Source organism: Desmodus rotundus, chromosome 5, assembly GCF_022682495.2.
Source record: "Desmodus rotundus isolate HL8 chromosome 5, HLdesRot8A.1, whole genome shotgun sequence".
Taxonomy (NCBI): Eukaryota; Metazoa; Chordata; class Mammalia; order Chiroptera; family Phyllostomidae; genus Desmodus; species Desmodus rotundus.
In genome coordinates, this window is record NC_071391.1 from 47318385 (window position 1) to 47336122 (window position 17738).

Consider the following 17738-nt stretch of genomic DNA (forward strand, 5'->3'; position numbering starts at 1 on the left):
AGAAGACAAATATACAACAATGAAAATATAAACATTCAAAATCCATTGAAATAATATTAGATGTGCTTCATTCTGTTCCATTCTGAAAGCAGAAGCCATGATAAAGCTCCAGACTGAGTTATTTCCTTCCTATGCTGAGAGGAGCTTGAATGTTAGAAAAAGTGGGGGAAGGAAACATGATACGCACTGTGTGGAGAATGTGCATAGTCAATAGGACTCAAAATTAAGAAGACTGGGATTCTAAGAGTTTCCTGCTCATTAAAAATCAAGCAAGCAAACAAACATGAATTCTCTCACTGATCAATTGTAGTGAGCAGCAGGGTGCAAAGTGTACCCTTGGATGACCAGATCTCATTTGTTACAGAAAAACCTCGGAGCTTCTATGCTCCTAAGCCATCAATTCCTGACTGCAAAAGGTAATGGCATAATATTCCTTAGTCAACCGAGTGGGGCTCTAAAGACCAATGATAACGTTTTCCGGTGAAACAGAAAGGATACTGTCTTCTCTGCTTCTGTCCTGTGTGCTTTCCATTCCAGGCAAAGCTGCTGCAACACGTCGGAAGAGCTGTGGAGAAGAGAGAAATGGGATAATGGGGGGAGAAAATTTAGCAAATGGTATCAAGTAAAGGTGGATGACCATTGCATGCTGTGTCCAAGGATATAGTTTCTAGGTTATTCCTTATTTAGACTATACATAATGAAAGCATCTTAAAATGTCTATTTATTCTGTACATTCTAATTAAATAGAATACTATATGAAAAGCAATATGCTAAATACAAAGAGGTATGAGATATGGTCCTTGCTTTCCAACTAGTGATATTAGACACGAACAAACAGCGAAGAAGCAAGCAGCAAAAATGTCATTTGAGTCATAAACTTAGTACCACAGAAACTCAGAGTAAGGACAGATTGTTCATTTAGTAAAAATGTATAGTGGCATTCCTATCTTTTATAAAGGGTGAGGTTCTAAAGTTGGTGCATATATAGTGAAAGACAGCCTAGTCAAAAATACCCTTGATAATTCTTTAAGAAAGCACTACGTTAGAAACCAGCATACCACCTCTTAAGCCAAACACAGCTGGCTTTTCCTCTGTCACTGGAAAGAGCACCATTGGAAATGGTTGGCTTGTGTTGAGGTATGATGTAATGAAAAATATCTTCAGAAGAAGAATCACCCTCAAGCCTGGTGAGATGTTCACTAGAGGCATGTGGAAACAGAAAGGACTAATGACAGAAAAAAACAGCAGATTCATACCTATTTTGTCCCCAAACCTAAGGCATATGCTCATTGGGTAGAATGGCACATAAAACTGCTGGATTATTTCAGTCACGTCTTTGTTAGGCATGCAGTGTCAAATTCCTGTAAATTAAATTCACAGGTGATAAAACTCCCTCATACTAAGCATCTGCTTACTTGAGGTACTGTCTCAAGTTCTCTAGAGACACAGAAATGAACAAGATTTAATTTCTTTATTCAAGGAGCTCACAGTCTGGCAAAGGAGACAGACTCAAACAATTCCTTATGTTACAATATGATAAATCCTATAAACCAAGGAAATATGAAATGATATAGGAATACAGATGAAAGAAAGCCCTTCTAGGAGATGGGGAAAAATCTTTAGGCGGCAACATGAGTTGGAATTTAAAGGCAGTTTTAAAATTTTGCCTGGCTGAAAAACACACTGCGTAAAGAGCTCAGAGTTTAAGTGCTCCAAAATGTCACTGAATTAAAATGAGATGGAAATAGAAAGAACAAAGGCCAGAGGTTTTAATCTGTTTGGGGGAAGAACAGAAAATAAGCAAATTTTTATTTGCAGGCAATCTCTCAATGGGGTAGGATTAGAGAAGACCTGAGAAAAAGTATAACGGTCTTGGTTCTATATGGCTTAGTAGCACTTTAGAAACTGTACCAAAGTTAGGCATTAGCCTCAATGTTCAACCCAAATCAGCTATGAGCCGCAAAATTGTACAATGCTTACTTTAACATCTTCTGGTATTCCAGAAATTGTGCATGATCAAAGATTATGTGGTTATGTAAATTATCAATCCAACCAATACATTTAACTATATAAGGTGGGTCCATTTGGATTAACATATAAACACTGTTTCAAATACAGATCAACATTTTAGATATAAGAATAAATGCTTGTAATAAATATACAGTGATAATGATTGTGAAAGTTGTTAATTTTATTAACAAAAATAACTTAAAATTCACAAAACTGAAATAAATGCAGAACTAGATTGGTAGAGCATATTAAATTAACTTTAGGAAGAATATTATGCTGCTTTAAAGCTAGTAAGGATTTGTAAAAATTTAATTAATGCAAAGTTAGACAAAAATTCTAATCTTTTTGAAATTTTTATATATTAGCACTAAATAATGAATTGAAAGAATGCCAACTCTGTCGGCTCAAAATTTCATGCATCAAGAAAACGTCTAACATCCATTAAAAAATCACCTTTCATCTAGACACAAAGAATATAGAGTATGAAGTAAAAGATATTTCATGGAAATAAAAAAGTCTAAAAAAAACTTATTCCCCCATGACCATCAGCTGAAAATAACCATCTATTTAGTATTGCAAATAGGCAATAAGTATAGTGCCAGAAATAATCTAGCAGCTAACAGATCAAAATTTGTATCCCAGAAATTCATTCTGTAATGGTGATATTCAGTCTTTGACTCAATGATTTTAATACTTGGTCATCTAGCCAAATGCAGAGTCAGCACATTTCTGATTTAAATAGAGATGACGGCAAGGGAAAAGAAGTGTGAAAATTTTCAGAGGCAAGAACTGCCTGAATAAAATGTTGAGAGGTAGACAAACACAGGGCATATTCAAGAATGGTTAGGTACTCCCAAATGGCTAGAGCACAGACTACATAAGAGAATTATGATGAAACTGTATATTGAAGGACAGACTAAAACAGACCTGGAAAGAATACAGACTTTGTCCTGTGGACAAAGAGAAGGCACTAAAAAACGAGTTTGCATGAAGGACTCCTATCATTGATTCCAGTGTCCTACTATGGCTACAAAGACATACACATCACACATTGAAAGTGAAGATAGTAGGTTGAGATGGCAGAAAGCTAAAAACTAAAATTTAAAGTGTATTTAACATTCTGTATAGGCCACTTAGGTGACAGGTCTTCGTTCTGTCCCTCAAGTTTTCTCATTGTAAAATGGATTTAAAGTAATAATATACTTAACTGACTAGATTATTGTGAAGCTCAAGGGAAATCATGTAATGTTACGCTAACTGCTTAGGATTGATCTGTTATTTAGAAAGTCTTTAATAAACAGTACCTGTATTTCTACCAGAGACTAGTCACAGTAACTCATGTCCCGTAGGCTACATTTTCCAAATGTTACGATATTCTGCAGTGGATTCCAGTACTACAGCAAAACACCGATAGGGACAAACTTCTGCTTTAAGAAATAATGTAAAACTTTTGGAAAAGGTATGGAGGTTGGGAGAGACATTCTGAAAATACTAGAGCAGAACTGAAATGTTCTTACTTAGAAATATCTAGAAATCTTTCCAAGATCTCATAGTTTGTTTCTGACATGAAATACTTATTAAACTACTTACTTGTTCAAGATAAATACCCCCATTATTATAGCTTTTTTACTTCAAGGAGAATTAATTTCTCTAATCCTTCTTTAGATTTCTTCTAATAAAAAGAGGGACATAATTGTGAGGTGCAAAGGACACAATGATGCTGCTTCTCCTTGGAATAGCCTCCTCCCTGCTCCCAGCCCAATCTGTGGGATCCCTGGTAATTCCTTAGAAAACTTCCATAACTCATTCACCGATTCCTCCAACTCCATCATTCTCCTATCTAATAAAATACTTCTATATACTCTAATAGCACCCTGTATTTCTTCTTTTGGAACTTTTACTACATTAATTGTAATGGCCTGTTTACCTCCCTGTCTTTCCCTCTAAATTTTAAACTTCTGGAGGGGAAAGCTCGTATTTCATCTCTTTGTTATCCTAGTACCTGACATGCAGTAGGTATTTTTTTTTAAATGTTAGTTGAAAGAATGACTAATGGGTGTGAAAACATATTAGAAAACATAGAGTACAGTACATACAGTTGATTAGTGCCTTTACCTGATGGCTTTTTGGGGTTCACTTGCATCTAAATTATTATTTAATTCCTTAGGAATGATTATCCATACTACTATTTCGCAGATGAGCAAAGATCTGAGAAAGGCTGTTCTTTTATCAAGTGAAATAAAAACCAGCAAGTCTTACACCCACTGAATCCTCCTGACTCCTTCCCCCAAAACAAAAGAAATCAATTTACTTAGTTCTTTGCAGAAAAAGGAAGTATAAAGGGGATTTTAAATTTATATGCAGAGAGTGACAGTGAAGGAAAACTGATAAACTGATAAGGTGATGAAAACCAAATGCTGCTGAATAATATCTCCAATTAAACACAAAAAGGATTCAATTAAAACATGCAAATATAATGGGAAGTAATGACATATTTGTCATACACCAAAGAAGTAGCAGAGGTGAGATTCCAAAGTCCACATTCTTTCTACTACTTCATGCTAGTATAAATGGAAGATCTTTCTGTATGAAAAGCATTGTGAAAAGGGCTGTGTGAAGAAATAGTTTAAATCCTGGGTAAGAATAATTTGATTCATGAAATACCATTACACACAAATCATAAACATAAAAACTTAATCCACTTGCTATGACTAAACATTTTATCTATTGTGTTAACCAATGTATTTCTAAAATTTGGTGCTGTTCCAAAATATTTCAATTAAATTAAAAGAATTCATGTCACTACTCACCTGTACTTAACTCAGAACATCCCAAAATGAGCCAAGAAAATGCTTTACTAAAGCCAAGTTCTATCCTTACAGAAATATGTGACAGGAAAGAAAATATTCTAGGGGTTTAAGTGGTTTTAAATAATCATTAAAGGAAAATCCATTTCTTAAATGCAATGATACACTAACAAAGGCTTCTGCTATATTAGGAATCACAAATGACAAAATATGGAGTCAGTGCAATTGGTAATTAAAAAAAAAAAATCCTATATGCATTCTAAGGCATCCTTGCCAGCATGCTTCTCAGAATATTTTCTTTTCTGGAAAAAGGGTATTAATTCCACCTTGACCTTCTGTTGTATGGCATTTTACTTGTAATTTCTTGAGGGAAATAGGCATATTTAAATTGCAGTGACAGCCCTGACAAGTGTGGCTCCGTTGATTGGGTGTTGTCCTGCAAAGTGAAAGATCGCTGGTTTGATTCCTGGTCAGGGCACACACCCACTGGGTTGCAGGCTGGTCCCTGGTTAGGGCGCGTGCAAGAGGCAACACATCGATGTTTCTCTCCCTCTCTTCCCCTCTCTCTAAAAATAAATAAATAAAATCTTTTAAAAAACTGCAGTGACAACTATGGGAATTAGCTCTGGAGATGATGACAAGCTGAATATAGCTCTCTATAAAAATTTTCAAGTTGAGTATTTTGGGCTATAATTTTAGATATTTGATTTAAAGGAGTAAATTGGAGAAGGAAATGTCAAAGTAAAATCACTGTTGCCACCAGTTTTTATCTTTACTATAAAATTAACAAAGTATTTTATTTATTTATGATTAAATATTTTTTTATTTACTGGTTTTAGAGAAAGAAGAGGGGAGAGAGATAGATATCAATTTTTTTGTGTGCCAATTATTTAAGCATCCATTGGTTGATTCTTATATGTGCCCTGACTGAGAATTGAACCCCTAACTGTGGTGTATTGGGACAACACTCTAACTGACTGGGCTACCCACCTGGACAGGGCTTAATCAAGTGCAGTCATACCTTGGTACTCACTAGCTTCAGAATTCATCAAACCCTGTACTCATCACCATTTTGACTAGAAAAAAATGTTTCAGCACTCAGCACTCGCTCGGGACTTGTCACACTTGCTAGAACTCGTATGAGTCAGGATGCTGCCCCACAAGAGAAAAACGCTTCATCATTTGGTATTCTGCAGTTTCGGCACTTGTCATGAGTTCCAGAATGAATTAATGGCAAGTACTGAGGTACTGTATTTTATAAGCAAAAAGAAATTCCATTCCATCCTTCAAAGAGCAAGCTGAGCTAATCAACTTAGAGAAAAATTTCCACTATGAAGATAAAAGTTGTAAGGGTACAGAATATTTTATACACCATTGTAATTCTCATAGGATGAGTGCTCAGTGTTAGTTGACTTTGAATTTTTGCTAGATCTCCATTTTAGTTTAGCTAGCCTATCATTTCTTAAATGAAGGATTATTTTAATACCTTTGTTTTTCAATTTTAACATGTCTTTTTGCTTACATCTTTACCCTCTACAGTCTATTTTTCTACAGAACAGCCAGTGATTTCTTTTAAACACGAAATCTCATGTCAAATCTCTGATTAAGAACTTTAGACAGCTTCCTACCTTACTCCAAATAAAAGTCCAAATCCTTACTACAGCCTACATGGACTAAGTTAGACTTCTGTCCCCTAAAACTATCCTCAATTTCTATCACTTGCAATTTCTATCAATATGCAAGACCATTTTAGAAAATTTTCCAAAGAACCTAGAGTGGTCTTGCATATTGAAGCTACCTGATACCTGCGGATTAAGGTACACAACACAAGTACCAGATTAAGACCTGCTATGAGTCAAGAACTGTGGTAGATATGGGAAATGGTGCTGTGGAAAAGACACCATCACTACCAATACTTAAAGTACATATGCTATCTCAGCAGGTATAAAATAATTTTCACACACACACACACACACATATTCACTCACATGCAACTCCACTTTGAATATGTACACAAGCTTTCACTGACCTATTAGCACTAATGCCTATTAGCTATCACTAATTTCTCACAAGGGCCTCCCATTTATTTGAAATAAATCTTTTTCTTCTGACAAGCAGTGATAGTTTAAGAAGTTAAAGATGAAGGAGTATGTCTGTTCCTTTTCCATTTTCCAGTAATGTAAAATTAGAGAACATAGTAAGAAAGGTGACACCCGTCCAGTTAACACTTTATTAAAAGAATATATTAATTCTCAGATGAAAAGTCAGTTGGAGCCTTAAATAATCACCTTACCATTACCATTCTCTCCAGCAATTTAAACACCATACCACTTAAAAAAAGGCAATACTGCCACATTTTTAAAAACAGAATTAGAAAAATAATGGGTAAATGTTTTTTTCTTAGGCTATATTTTTAGGAAATATTGAAAGTAATAAAAAACATTATTTAAATATCCTATGTAATACAAATGATCATGTTAGATATTATTTATTCTAGTTCTAGCCCTGATAGTTTTTATTCAAAAACTACAACAATATTCTTTAAAACAGAAACAGGGCTTTAGAGTTAAGTGCTTAAACCAGATGAAGGGTTAAGCACAGAATATTTTTAAATAAGAAGAAAAGCCGTAGTACTGGGTCCAAATAAATTTTTTATTTTAAGCCAAAGTTCTCAGGCACTAAGGCCCAATTAGTTGAACCACGGTCAGATACTAAATGTGCATTCATGAACTCTCTCCTGAAACTGTTTAAAAAAAGAAATAGAGAAAGCCCATTTTAAGCTTTTATTATATGTATTATAATTCAGTACATTAGGGAGTAGGAAGGAGGAATCCAATTATCAGAAAGCTAGAAAACATCTTTGTACACGGAAAGTACAACCAGATGGTACTTTTAGTACTGATAAACATCTTTTATACTTCTTGTGTACCTTCCAGGGAAAAGCATTTCATCAAATAAAATGAGTATAATGCACAATCACCAAAAGTAACTGCTTTGCAAAAACATACATGGCTAAACAAACATATGCAATGCTTACTTATGATGAGTGTGATTCCCAATGGTTTTCAAGACAGTGATTGGACTATGAAACTTACCTGAAACATTTCTGCATACTCACACCATTTCTGAACTGTGATTGACCTACAACAAACACTTGGAGGGGGTCTGAGATTATTTCTTCATAATTACTTCTGCGGATATGTGTTACTCAGTGACCAAATAATTTAACTCAAAATTCACTTAAGTTGATATTAGATAAACAACAATATGCAGAATTCAGGAATAAATTGGCCTTCTGTGTTAAATAAGTACATACATGATAGTCTACCCTATAAGTTCAGTATAATCTTCAGTTTTGGTAATAGGAGAGTTGTTTATATAGGAATAACAGTCTTGCAGATAACAATTTTTAACTGGACAAAATATAATAAACAGCTATTTGAAGGATCAGAAGAGCAACAAGGGAGATTTCAATCCTGGGAAGAAGAAAATCCACACTCACTGGGCGAGATCCATGTTTATTTAGGTTTTCCCAAGAGCCATTCCTAGCCTGTGAATTATGGAGTGGCTAGAACTCAGGCAGAAAACTAGAGTTTTACAGGTTTGAGGTGTCAGTGGACTGTAAGTGTGGCTGAAAATAACAAAAGGGGAAGAGACAAGAGGAGAACCCTAAAATCTACATATAAATTTCCTTAAAATCCCTAGTTGATTCTTTAATGGTACATAGGTATAAGAGGGACTCCAAGAAGCCCGTGTGAAAGCAAAAGCTAGAGGCTGAAAAAAATTAGCATATTTCAGCTACTGCTTGCTTTAGGGATAGAGCTTAGAGTTTTAATTCCACCAAGATAGAAAAGCTTGATAAACATCTGAGGCATTCTTCAGATTCACCTGAACAAAGCATAAGACCAAGAATCCACAAGTTTAAGGTGATAAGCTAGCAATACAACATGTCATAATAAAAGCCAGAACTTTGCCTCCGAAATAACAGAAATCACTGAGTATGGCAAAAACATAAGGGAAGAAATGAAGGCTATACTAAATGAAATAAAGAAAAATCTACAGGGGAGCAACAGTGAAAGGAAAGAACCAGGATTCAAATCAACGATTTGGAACATACAGAAGAAATAAACATTCAACCAGAACAGAATGAAGAAACATGAATTCAAAACAAGCAGAGAAAAAGAAGACTCTAGGACATCTCTAAAAATGCCAGCATATGAATCATAGGGATGCCAGAAGCAGAAGAGGAAGAGCAAGAAACTGAAAATTTATTTGAACATATAATGAAAGATAACTTCCCTAATTTGGCAAAGGAAATAGACATCCAAGTCCAGAAAGCACAGAGAATCCCAAACAAGTTGGACCCAGAGAACCACACCAAGATACGTCATAATTACAATGCCAAAGGTTAAAGACAGAGAATCATAAAAGTGGTAAGAGAAAAGCTGAGAGTTACATACAAAGGAGTTCCCATAACTATCAGCTAATTTCTCAAAAGATACTTTGCAGGCTAGAAGGAACTGGCAAGAAGTATTCAAAGTGATGAAAAGCAAGGACCTACGATCAAGATTACTCTATCCAGCAAAGCTATCATTTAGAATGGAAGGGCAGATAAAGTACTTCCAAGACAAGGTAAAGCAAAAGGAGTTCATCATTACCAAGCCATTATTACATGAAAAAGGACTTATTTAAGAAAAAGAAGATCACCCAGTGTGGTGTGGCTCAGTGGATTGAGTGCTGGCTTGTGAACCAATTCAATTCCCAGTCAGGGCACATGCCTACGTTGTGGGGCTGGTCCCCAGGAGGGGGCGCGCAAGAGGCAACCACATAACGATGTTTTTCTCCCTCTGTTTCTCCCTTCCTTCCCCTGTTTAAATAAATAAATAAATAAAATCATAAAAAAAAGAGAAAAAGATCAATACTATGAACATTAAAATGACAACAAACTCACAACTATCAACAATTGAATCCAAAAAAGATAAACTAAGCAAACAACTAGAACAGGAACAGAATCATAGATATGGAGATCATTTGAAGGGTTGTCAACTGGGAGGAGGAGGGGGAGAATGGGAGAAAAGGTACAAGGATTTAGAAGCATAAATGGTAGGTACAACATAGACAAGGGGAGGTTAAGATGAAGAAGCCAAAGAACTTATATGCACAACCCATGGACATGAACTAAAGAGGGGGAGTGCTGGAGGGAAGGAAAGTACTGGGCAGAGTGGGGCAAAGGAGAAAAATTGGGACAATTCTAATAGTATAATCAATAAAATATACTTAAAAAATAAAATAAAATCCAACCTCAAAACATGCACATTTTTAGGTAACCCACACATTCAGACAATAAACTTAGCTGAAGGACAAAAAAAAAAAAAAAAGGAAAAAAGAAAATAGAGTAGGAAAAATACTTTAAGACAACATACAGAGAATGTTATAAATTAACGTTCACTTCTCATTAGAAACAATGGAAGCCAAAAGTCAACTGACAGGAATATTTAAAGTAGTGGAAGAAAAGAAAAATCTCTCAACCTCAATTTCAATAACTAGCAAAAACATTTTTTAAAATTATTCTTAAATGGTCTCTGAGCTAAGTTAAAGTTGAAAGTATTCATCACCAGGAGACCTCTATAAGAAGCACTGAAGAAAGTTATTTGGGCTAAAGAGAAACAATAACAGATGTAACTAAGATCTTTTAAGAAGAAATGAAGAACAATATAAATGGTAAGTATACTGGGTTGGCCAAAAAGTCCATTTAGTTTTTTCTATAAAATAAAAGACACACTTTTCATTTTCTCCAATAATTTTATTGATTTGGATATTTTAAGTACGTCGACTATCTCCTGCTATTGGCTTCTACTGGGTAGAAGCCAGGGGTGCGGCTAAATATCTTCCAAGGCATAAGACAGCCCCACGGCAAAGAATTATTTGGCCAAAACATCAATAGTACCAAGAAACTTCACAAACCACTTTTGACACTTTCAATCAGTCACAGCACTTTCTCCATACACTGCATAAATCTTGTTTTGCATTTCAGTTGCATTTTTACCTTTCTTGAAATAATAAAGCATAATATGCCAAAAATGTTGCATATTTTCTTCCACCTCCAATATTAAACTGGCTGCACAAAAATTCACCAATTTTGACCTTTTTTTAATGCATACTGGTATGACAGTTGTCACAATACAACCTAACCAAATTGTTTCGAATGAAGTTAAAGACAACTAAGCACTACTAGAGCCATCATATGGAAAAAACTAAACAAACGTTTGGCCAACCCAATATAACTTAATAGAAAACTTAATTACTTATTTTTAGAAGATTTTTATTTATTTTTAGAAAAAGGGGAAAGGAGGGAGAAAGAGAGGAAGAAAAACATCAATGTGCAAGAGAAACATGAATTGGTTGCCTCTTGCCCCCAACCAGGGACCTGGCCTGCAACCCAGGCATGTGCCCTGACCAGGAATCGAACCAGCAACCTTTCAGTTTGTGGAACGATGCCCAACCTACTGAGCCACACCAGTCAGGGCTCTTAATTACTGTTTAAAGGAAAGGCTGAAACATTTATCATGGGGTTCTAATGTATGTAAATACATGTGACAACAGTAACACAAACGACGAGCACATAATTCCACATAAAATAATATACAGTAAAAGAGAAATGATACACAGTAGTATTAACTGGTTTAATCCCTAGAGCACCACTAAAAGAGTTATGAAAAAATTAAACTAAAAATCAAGGGAAATTAAAATATAAAGATATTTGTCTGATTAAACCAAAAATGACAGAGGGACGGGTAGAAAACAAACAGCAAATGGCAGTCAAAAACTAACTACATTAATGGTTTCATTCAATCTAAATAAAACTAAAATTCAATTAAAAGGCACAAGTTTTCACCCCAAATTACCAAAAAAAGTGAGATCTGACACTATATCATCTGCAAGAAATTCACTTTACAAAGAAACACGCAAACCATAAGCAATAAGAGAGCTGTTTATTATTGTTTATATACTTTCTACACTGTTGAGTGTAGAAAGCTCATCTTCTGTATCTAGCACAGGTAGGGAATTAATGCTTGTTCAAAAAATTATCACACTGAAGAGATCTGACATACTTGCCAAACTATTTCTATGGCTTTATACGACTTTTTACAAAATACAGTTTGCATGAGAAATCTCCTGGGATTCTTGTTAAAAATATAAATTTTAGTATTCTACAATAGACTCATTGAATCAAAATCTAGACGCAGTGCCCAGAAGAGCACATTCAAGTTTAGAACCATTAAAGAATTCTCTAATCCAAGGATAGCTTCCTAGGGAAAATCTGTATTCTACAAATTTGTATTCTACAACCTCTGTCCTCTCTTACCTTTGACTGGATATCAGGTATACCAGGGTAGAGGAAAAATACATTGCTGGCCTCACTGGTAAACTGTATGGGTTTCAAAACTCTGTCTTAGAGCAAACTTTTGTCACTCACTTTTTTTCTATTGCCCAAGTATCCAACAGCATGGTAACCGTTAGATTCGCAAGAATAAGCACTGCACTGCAACTGTACAAGGTGAATGTGGTCCAGAGTCAGAAACTGGACAATGGTTATTTGGCAGATTTGATTTAGATTTCACTTAGGAAAATCTGATTTGTTCTATACAGCTAATATATCAAGTGGTATCAAAGGCTATGCTTATTTTTTTTTTGTTTTTTAAACATTGGGGTGATTTGTAGTGTGTAAGAAAAAGACAGTTTTTTAATGATACCATGTTATTTGATTAGTTATTTTTAAAATGTTTTTAATTTTTTAATTTATTGATTTTAGAAAGCATGGAAAGGAGAGAGAAAGAGAGAGAGACTGATTTGTTGTTCCATTTATTTATGCATTCATTGGTTGGTTTTTGTATATGCTCTGACTAGAGATCGAACCCGCAACCTTGGCAAGTTGGGACAATGCTCTCACCAACTGAGCTACCCTACCAGGGCTGATTGATTCTTAACCTCCATTAAAGAAACTAATTCAAGCAATAGACAACCCATAAAAAAACAGGTGATATATTTCTTAGCTAATACTTAAAATCAACTAGTAATTTCAACATATGACAAATATATTCTATATGATTAATCACTAAAGTTAAAGGGGGAAGATTTAACCTATTATTTAAATGTGCTTATTAACATAAGCTTTTATTTATTTATTTTTGTTTCATTCTCTCATGTGGGAGTTGGGGGTCCTGAATTTTTTTCTTCCTTAACTAAATTATATGAGCTGATAAAGCATGGGTCTCTAAATATTGAAATAAAATTCTAATATACTGTGGTATAAAATGAAAAGTAATGGTATTTTTGAATTAAGAAGGAAGCTACAAAAAAAATTAAAATTTGAAAACAGTAAATTAGGTCATATGTATATTTAAAAGATAATAAAAATCAAGTCCCCAAGGAATCAGGAACTTCAGCAAAATCACATACTCAGACAGCATCTACATAAGGAGATATAATAAAGTAACAAATGGGTTTTGAATTCAGTGTAAGATTGTTTTGTAAAAGAAGCCTCTCTTGTCTGTCTGGGTCAGGCTACTAGAAAAAATCATGTACGTAGTGATAAAAACATTCTAAAATCAAATTGTGCTGATGGTTGCACAATACTATAAATTTACTAAAAATACATTTAAAACAAGTCAGTTATATGGAAGGTAAATTATATTTAAATAGAGCTCTTAAAATTGTTTATAAAATAGCAAATGAATGATATATCCTATCTTTTCAACATTGTAGGAATTATCTCAATTTGGAAGGAATTAAATGTTATAAAGATACTAGCTATCACTAGTGCCCACTGTATGCTGATGATTTTAGAGCAGGGGTCCCCACCTCCAGGCCTCAGACTGGTACTGGTCCAGGCCTGTTACTCACAGGGCTGCACAGTAGGAGGTGAGCTTGAATGTAATGCACTCGAATCATCCCAAAACCATCCCTCCCACTGTGGTCCGTGGAAAAACTGTCCTCCCCGAAACCAGTCCCTGGTGCCAAAAAGGTTGGGACTGCTGTTTTAGAGCTTCCAAACTATGAGACTATTCAGGGTCATGACTACGGGGATACAGTAACCCTTGCTTTACACATTAACCCAGACCAATACATGTTCCATAGAAAGGTCATACTTTGACATACAAGAAACTAGCTCACATCCTTATTAAAATGTCTATAATAGAGAAAGCTAGATGAAGCTACCCACTCCTTTGTCCTAGAATAGTGACATATTGTGATAACTTCTATTACTCAAATTATTGAACTGTCTATGGCTCCCACAGATTCAGGTATTTATCATGTACAAAATTCCATACACATTGGTAGGTTCTAGGAATATATAATTTTGATGGAAGAGATACTTTCAACATAATGTGGTTAAGTACTGTGAGAGTGGTTTCATAGGGTTTAGGCATCTGTAAAAACACAGAAGAGAGTCATTCATCACTAAAATAGCCTGGAGGTATGGTAGATAATTTCGTAGAAAATGTCTCTGAAGAGTTGACACCTACACTACAACTTAAAAGGATGAGTAGGTATCAGTCATGAAGAAGAAAATGAGTATTCTAAGAGAATAACAACATAAACAAAGACAGGGAGCCATGAAACAGTATGCTATGACGAGGTAATGAGTGATAATTCAGTATTACACATGTTATAAAGCAAGGAGACATGGGAAATAAAATACCAAAAATGAAAACAGTTTAGAGAATTTTTAATAAAGCTCTTAGTCATTTTAAAGGATTTTACTTTAACACTCTATTTATTACCTAGAATAAAAATAATAATAATTTATTGGTCTGTAATATTATAAATCTGGGACTACTACTCTAAATAATATGTAGCTCTGAAGAATTAAACTCTGAAGAGTTTTTGGTTACGCCATCTTTTAGAAAAGTTCGATAATGTGAGGTCTCTACATACTTTCCCACCCCTTCCCCGAAACACTCCTTTTATAATCATGGTTAACACACCAGCAGTTTGTTAAGGATAAATTAACCAGAATGTACTTCCACCACGACAAGCAAAATACCATTCTTGATAGCAATATTTGCTTTCTTTTATCATAATCTTACCATCAAACTCTAAAATAAGAAATGTCACCATGAAACAATGCAGTAGGGAAGTAGTCAGAGTACAGTGCGTTCACAACCTTGCAATCACACACCTGCAATCATAATGAAGTACTTACACTGTGCACAATCTGAAAAGTTTGGCAAGTCTTCTTTTTCCAAAAACAAAACTATGCCACACTTACAGGTTTTCACTGTTTAATACACTAGTTCATGAAGCATCATGCTGCTAACTGGAAGAAAATCTTACACTAGAGAATAGCGTACTCACACAATTATTTCATATTGTTTTTGCAATTTGATAACATCAACCTATACTCAAAGAACACTTACCTGCTTTACATTGTATCCTGCTTTTGCACTAGTTTCGATAAACATAACATTCAGCTCTTTGGCTTTCCGCTCTCCCTCCTCAATTGACACTTGCCTGTAGAAAAAAAAAATTTTGTTTTCTTTTTGAAAGATGTATTATAAAAATTATAGACAAACCTGGCTGGTATGGCTCAGTGGGTTGAGCAATGGCTTTCGAACTGAAAGGTCACTGGTTCGATTCCTAATCTGGGCACATGCCTCAGTTGCTGGTCAGATCCCCATCTGGGGGCATGGGAGAGGCAACCCATCAAATGTTTCTTTCTGTCCCTCTATGTCTCCCTCCCTTCTCCTCTCTCTGAAAATAAATAAATAGGTAGATAGATAGATAGATAAATAAATTCTTTTTAAAAAGACTATAAACAAAGTTTGAAAATAACTTTTCTTGATATAGATGTTGGTTACACAGACAAGACTAGTTTTAAAATTCAAGCTGCAGTACACTTACAATTTCTGCACTTGTATGTGTACTCTATACATAACTGAAGTTTTTAAAAATTATTTGCTTTTACTTGGCTGAGATCCTGTAACTTTTTCATTTTGAAAAACTTAACAGCCTTAATATAAATTTTGTTTATATTAGATCGTAAGTATTTAATCTTATGATTAAAAACTGTGTAAAATAATTTTTTATGGCCAGACAATTTGTCAATTTGCTACTAAAACTTATGTAACCATTCCCAAACTGTTAGAAATATAAGTTGTTTTCAAATCCTACAGTAATGTAAAAAATGTTGCTATATAAACATCTTTGTGCTTAATATTTTGTGCACTGTGGATCATTTCCTTATGTTGGATTTTGTGAATTTCTATAAGTAAAAAAGTGAGTCTTTTGGTACACAGCATATTTTAATACTTATTTTAGAGGCATTTTGTGATGCATTGGGTTGGCCTAAAAGTCTGTTTAGTTTTTTTCATAAAAGACATGTTTCATTTTCACCAATAATTTTATTGATTTGGATATTTTGAGTATGTTGGCTATCTCCTGCTATTGGCTGCTAGTGGGTAGAGGCCAGAGGTGCTGCTAAACGTCTTTCAATGCAGAAGACAGCCCCACAGCAAAGAATTATTTGGCCAAAATGTCAATAGTACCAAGAAACTTAGTAAGTCACTCCTGACACATTTGATCAGTCACAGCACCTTCTCCATACTCTGTACAATTTTTTTTTTTTTTTTGCATTTCAGTTGTGTTTTCACCTTTCCTTTTTCTTTTTTTAAAAATTTTATTCTTAGACAGAGGGGAAGGTGGGGAGAGAGGGAAGGAAACATCAGTGTGTGGTTGCCTCTCAAGCACCCTCTACTGGGGACCTGGCCTGCAACCCAGGCACGTGCCCTGACTGGGAATCGAACAAGCGAGCCTTTGGTTCGCAGGCTGGCACTCAATTCACTCAGCCACACCAGCCAGAGCTACACTGTAAAATTTTTATATTTAGAATTATCCAGCTAGACTCAGTTTAGGTGATTCCAATTTTGTTGGCAACATCTAAAGCATCACAGGAGACACTCAAACATATGGCTTTTTCTCTCCATCAGGCCTGATCAGGTTGTTGACATTGGCCATGTCAATGTCACAGAACTTCTTCACAGTCTTGTTTGATCTGGTGCTTGTTGGCCTTGAATCCACAATGAACACAAGTGTACTGTTGTATTCTATCTTCTTCACGGCTAACTCGGTAGTCGGGGGGAACATGATGATGGCATAGCAGCCAAACTTGTTTCTTCTGAAGGCACTCTTCTGAGGGTATTTAGGCTGCCTTTGGAGTTGAGGTGTTTTGGGACCTCATAAGGTAGGTAATGTACAGGTCATTTCTGTGTGGCTGTGGATGCCTTTCAGCACTGCTTTCTTTGCTTTCCAAAGCCTTTGGTTTGGCTTCAGCTTTGGGAAGGGCAGAGGCCTCCTTCTTCGTTTTTGGCACCATTTTTGTGAAAAGTGAATTTACTTTAAAAATAATTAAGACTTTTTGTCACTGTTGCTAATTCTAAATGAGGTACCATGGACAGAAATGGGCTTAAGATTTCCACAAGCCTTTGAACATAGTGGATTTCTTGGCAAAATTTTAATAGCATGAGTTTATTACCTGAATTTCAATGTCCAATTCATGAACAAGTAAGAAATAGTAAAAGCTTCTACTATTAAGTAAAATGGTGAAGACTATTTGAAACAGAAAGACTGTTCAGTAGATCAGTTAGGAATACTGAAGGCAGATATTGATGCCATGGGTTCTACAGTGAATGTTAATACATTTTGATTCCTGTGACTCGAATATGGCTTTCCTCATTTGACTAAGGTATCACAATCAAGCTATTCAGTTCAACTACACAGTCTGGCTCAACCATACAATTTAAAAAAGAAAAAAGGAAGAAAAGAAAAAACCACACCACTGAATTGAATATTTATAAGACTACCAAAAGTATATTTAATCATTATAAATAATTCGTAAAGACAGGATTTAAAAAAAAAACA

At 35.0% G+C, this 17738-nt stretch overlaps 1 protein-coding gene across 2 annotated transcripts in view; it reads right to left on the minus strand.

Moving 5' to 3' along the window:
* The window catches only part of RAB6A (RAB6A, member RAS oncogene family), a 63274-nt gene that overhangs the window by 2490 nt on the left and 43046 nt on the right, over positions 1 to 17738 (minus strand). For both annotated transcript variants that reach the window (XM_045181909.3, XM_024572612.4), the window contains exons 6-7: positions 15239 to 15332; positions 499 to 565 (exon numbers count right to left, since the gene is read on the minus strand). In XM_045181909.3, coding sequence (XP_045037844.1) covers positions 499 to 565; positions 15239 to 15332 — 161 coding nt within the window. The remainder of the gene's footprint in view (positions 1 to 498; positions 566 to 15238; positions 15333 to 17738) is intronic.